The 4679-nt window shown below is 56.1% G+C and overlaps 1 protein-coding gene across 1 annotated transcript; it reads right to left on the bottom strand.

Moving 5' to 3' along the window:
- Positions 1-2256: 2256 nt before the first annotated feature.
- On the bottom strand, positions 2257-3114 carry Phlda2 (pleckstrin homology like domain family A member 2). Its single transcript, XM_059249585.1, has 2 exons — positions 2674-3114; positions 2257-2447 (listed from the first exon to the last, which is right to left on the bottom strand). Exon 1 carries the CDS (start codon positions 3112-3114, stop codon positions 2695-2697), a length of 420 nt encoding a protein of 139 aa, XP_059105568.1. The 3' UTR covers positions 2257-2447; positions 2674-2694.
- Between the last annotated feature and the right edge of the window lie 1565 nt (positions 3115-4679).

Here is a 4679-nt window from a genome sequence, read left to right as displayed (position 1 = left end):
TCCTGAGTTCTTTGGGCTTCGCCTAGATCTGTGAGTAGAAAGCCTAGGAGTCAAGAATGGAGCCAAGCCAGAGGGCTTTCTGGGGGAGGAACTACAGCTGAGCCCAAGGCTCTAGGGAGCACAAACTTGCCTGAGTCAGTTCCAGGTCATTAATCCAGCCCTTGAGTCCACTAACACAACCACTGAGGAATCCTCCAGACATCTCTAGCAAAGTTCAGACACAGGGTACTCCCCCTTCCCTGGCTCACAGTGTCACCCTCCTGGGATCTGAAGCAGGTTGGTTTAAAAGACAGGAGCCAGTTGTGGTGGTGGCGCATGCCTTTAATCCAGAATTCAGGAGGCAGAGGTAGACAGATCTCTGAGTTCAAGGTCAGCCTGGTAGCTAGTTCCAGGTCAGCTAGGGCTATATTGTGAGACCTTGTCTCTAAAAAGAGGAGGAGGAAGCGGGGAACTAGGCTTGGGGGGGCGGGGACTGGGGCCAAGCACCTAATCCCAGCCTCCTCAGCCTTAGAGCTACACCAAGGACACTGGCCTGTCTCATCTCCCCACAGACCTCACCAGTGGCTGGAACTAGGTTCTCCTCCTGAGACCAAGCAGCCAACTCCTGTGGACTTCTTTGAAAGAAGCTGCTAAAACTTCGAATCTGGGCTGAGGAGATGGCTCAGCACGTAGGAGCTCTCGCCCTTGCAGAGGAATCAGTTCAATTCATAGCCTCCACATGAAGGCCAACAGCCGTCTATTATTCTAGTTCCAAGGGATCTGCTACTCTTTTCTGAGTTCCATGGGCTCCAGGCACACATGTGGTACACATACATACATGCAGGGGTAAAACAAAAAACCTTAGCTGCGCATGGTGATACAGGCATGGTGATCCCAGCAGGTGGAGTTCGAGGCCAGCCTGTTCTACAAAGTGAATTCCAACACAGCCACGGATACACAGAGAAATCCTGTCTCAAAACAAACAAATAAAAAAAACTCAAAACAAAAAAACAAACAAAACAAGCCTTAGAATCCTTAAACCTCAAAATTCTAGTCTGCCCACACGCCACCTACCACCTCAGGACACAGTGTCCACTTAAACCCTACCAGGAACAAGGGGGCTCATCCCCTGAGGTTGGTTGTTTGACTATGTAAGGATCTGTGGGAGGAGGTCTTTGAAATGGGGCAGAAGGGTCCTGGGCCCCTGCTGATCACTTCTGCTTTTAGGAAAGCTCCCCCCCCACCCCTGTTTGCTTTAAGAGAAAACTCCTTGTAAGGAAAAACAACTCTAGCCCCCAAGACTTCCTAAGGAGAAAGGGGAACCCCTCCTGGTCCTGACTTCTAAGGCCTAGCTGGAAGGTATGTGGCACCTCCATCTTCCCGGCATTCCCATAGCCAGAGAGGCCGAGGAACAATGGTACCTGCTTGGGCAGGGACTCAGTGTCTGTCACTCACTTTTTAGGTATGTCCTCCGGCAAAACCTTTGGGGAAGGGATACACCTGTCTCAGGCCCTAGCACCTGGCTACCTGCCTACCTGACACAGTCTTTGAGCCCCTTACAGAGAACACAGGCAGGTGGGGGGTCGGAGTTGACACCTGGCAGATGACTCAGGGAGTGGGGTAGAATTAGGACAGGTGTCTGATGCGCTCCCAGGCATCATACCAACGCCACAGCTCTGGGCCCTGCTGCTCCATCACCGGAGACAGCCAGGCCTGCCTCCCATTTGCGACAAAAGACACACACAGTGCGTGCGCTAGCCCTGTTGCTAGACACTGGACAGGAGGGCTGGTAGCCGGACTGTCAAGCCTCTGTGGCCCAGTGATGGGGGTTGTGGAGGAGCAAACAGTCAACCATCCGGACAGATGGTATACGGGTGGGAGGGGACAATGGAGGCAGCCACCTCAGCGGACAGAGCAACTGCTCAGGTGTCCAGGAGGTGCCGGTTAGTGAGTGAACTCTGAGCAAGCATGGCCGCCAGTCCTATCCTTCCCAAGCCACACCCGGGAGCAAAAGGTAGCCAAGCCACACCCAGAGTACTTCCTGACCTGCAGAGGCTGTGAACCCCACTGGCAGGTGACAATTCATTCAAAGGCAGTTTGAATGGTTCCTGGGACGCCGAGAGGGAATGACATTGGATGGGAGACCCTTTCACTCCCGCCCTTCCACGCACATACCCCAGCAGGAACTACACGGACCACGCAAGTTAAAAAAGATAAATGGCAATGTTTATTTGGAATGAAAATACTGTATAAAAAAATATTAAAACGGAACGGTGGGTTGACAGTTGAAGACCATCAAGATAAATACAGTCCAATAAGTTAGCGCACCCGCACAGCGGGGCGAGGCTCAGCAAGCACGGGGAAAATCTTCGGCGAAGAGCAGTAGCCGCGTCGCCCGGGGCATCTCCTGGGCTCCTGGGATCCTGTTTGACGCGGCCGCGTGGGCTGGTTCCCGGCTCGACTGGTCTCTGTGGGAAGAGGACTGAGTCAGGAGCTGTCCTAGAGCAGGTCGGGGTGCAGCCTATAAGCCTCCAAGAGGGGCGAGAGATTCCCGCCTTGCGTCCCAGGTCCCCTCTCCAAAGCGTCTCCAAAGAGCTAGGCTCCCCGTACCCTCTCCCGTAGCTTTTGGAACCGAAGTTTTCCCCCAGTGGGCGGCATGACCCCCATCTACACACCCCCATACCCTGTACTCACCAGTGCGGACGAAGGCGGCGTTCACCACGGACTCGGGGAGCGCTGCTCTTCGGACTCCTCCTGCTCTTCAGACGCGATGGGAAGAAGACGGTGGCGGCGGAAGCCTTCCAACGCCCGACGGTTCTGGTACTCGATCAACGCCAGGGTGATAAACGCGTTCCAGCAGCTCTCTTCGGTGCAGCGGAAGTCGATCTCCTTATAGTCAATGGTGACGATGGTGAAGTACACATGCTTGCGGGTGTGCTCCACGCAGTCCACCTTGAGGATGGAGTGGAAGCGCAGCTCCTTAGCTCGCTCGCTGCTCCGGGAGAAGAGGCGCAGGCAGTCGTCGGTGAGCACGCCGCGCTTCTTCTTCCAGAGCTGCAACAGGCTGTCGCTTCGCTTCTCCAGCTGCCCCTCGCGAAGAATCTCGCCGGGGGTCGTCGTGAGTTTCGAAGCCATTGGGAAAGGATGGATGTATCAAACGCGCTCGCTCTGCGGCCGGCCCGCCGCGGCATGGGCCTTATAAGGACTCCGCCCCACGTCCCAGCCACGCCCCGCAGCTGGGCACTCTCCTACCCAAGCTCCCTGGGCTGCCCCCCACCTACCGCTCCTGGCTGCCCCTTACCCACTGCCTGGGGCTGCAGCTTATCGGAGGCTGAAGGGGGTGGGGGGTGGGGGGGGCTGCTCGGCGCCTCTCTGACGGGCCCCAGAGCTTTCCCTCCAGCCCCAACGTCCCAGCTGCCTGTTGGAGTGACTCGCGGTCCCCTCCCCTCCCCTCCCGGGTGCCGGCCCGGCCTGCCTAGGAATGCGCGGCCGCGGCCCCTGCTCGCAACTCACAGGCGGGAAAGACCTAGGGAGCACCCCCGACCCCTAGACGGGACCACAGTGCCCAGAATCCCACTCACTGAGAGATCCAGAGCTCCTGGTTCACGACAGTCACGGACCCACGGGATCTCTCCTAGCCCCGGCAGCCGTCTCCTCCCAGCTTGGGCGCACATCCAAAGGCCACCCACTAGATCGTCTTGGGAAGTGGCCCTGCCCCAACGGGCTTTATTACTCATATTGCTCCCCGGAGTTGTGCCTCGAAGGAGTTCTCTGAGTTTCTTTTCCCTTCTGTAAAATGGGACAATGACCTTTATTAGGTTTTAGGTTAGGCAGTGCGGAAGGGAGAAGTGGGGAACAGCACCCCGCAATGCTCAGCCATGTGAACAGAGAGGCCTGCCTCCTTTCTGGGGCCCTTGTGTGCCCCAACCTGAGCAACAGACACCTCGGGCTGCGACCCTACAACCCTGACTTGCAGGAAGTTTAGAGGGGTGGCTAACAAAGCTAGCTTGGAGAATGTGGGGACAGGGGTGGCGGGGGCGGCTGAGTCATCTCGCCTTTCAGTGCACGGTTTTATTTATCATCTGCTTTTAAAGGGTTAATAGCAGCAGGAAGCGGACGCTGCTCCTCCAAGATTCCCAGGGATGGGGGGAGGAGCTGGACGAGGGACCCCAGAGAGTCCCCCACAGGTATGGGATGGGAGGCAGAGGTGCTGGGATGGGATAGGGAGGGGGGGTGTGCAAGGAAAAACCCCTGGCTGTTGGAGAACTAGACGACCTGCGTCTAGGCCGGCTGGCTCCCAGCGAAAACGCAGGCCCCTCCATTTAAACAACTAAAATTAAGACTGACAGCCAGCCTAAAAGTCCAGTTCCGTGACCTGGTGTGATTCGGAGGCAGGTATATCCCGCAATGAGGAGGCTGAGGCAAGAACGGCCAATCTAGGCCAGTCTGAGTTTTATAGTGAGATCAAGACTACCCAGAGCCGCATAGCAAAAACAAACAAACAAACAAACAAAAAAAAAAAAAAAACCAACAAAATAAGGGGCCGGAAGAGATGGCTCAGCAGTTAAGAGTGCTTGCTGCTCTTTTAGAGGATCTAAGTTTGGTTCCTGCTTCCAAGTGGGTGGCTCACGACCGTCCACCCAGCTCCAGGGAAACATGTTGCCCTCTCCTGCCCCCACCCCCAACACACAAAAACATAT

Source organism: Peromyscus eremicus, chromosome 1, assembly GCF_949786415.1.
Source record: "Peromyscus eremicus chromosome 1, PerEre_H2_v1, whole genome shotgun sequence".
NCBI classification, from domain to species: Eukaryota; Metazoa; Chordata; class Mammalia; order Rodentia; family Cricetidae; genus Peromyscus; species Peromyscus eremicus.
The sequence above is the reverse complement of the archived record's forward strand: the minus strand, read 5'-3'. Positions and strand labels throughout refer to the sequence as shown.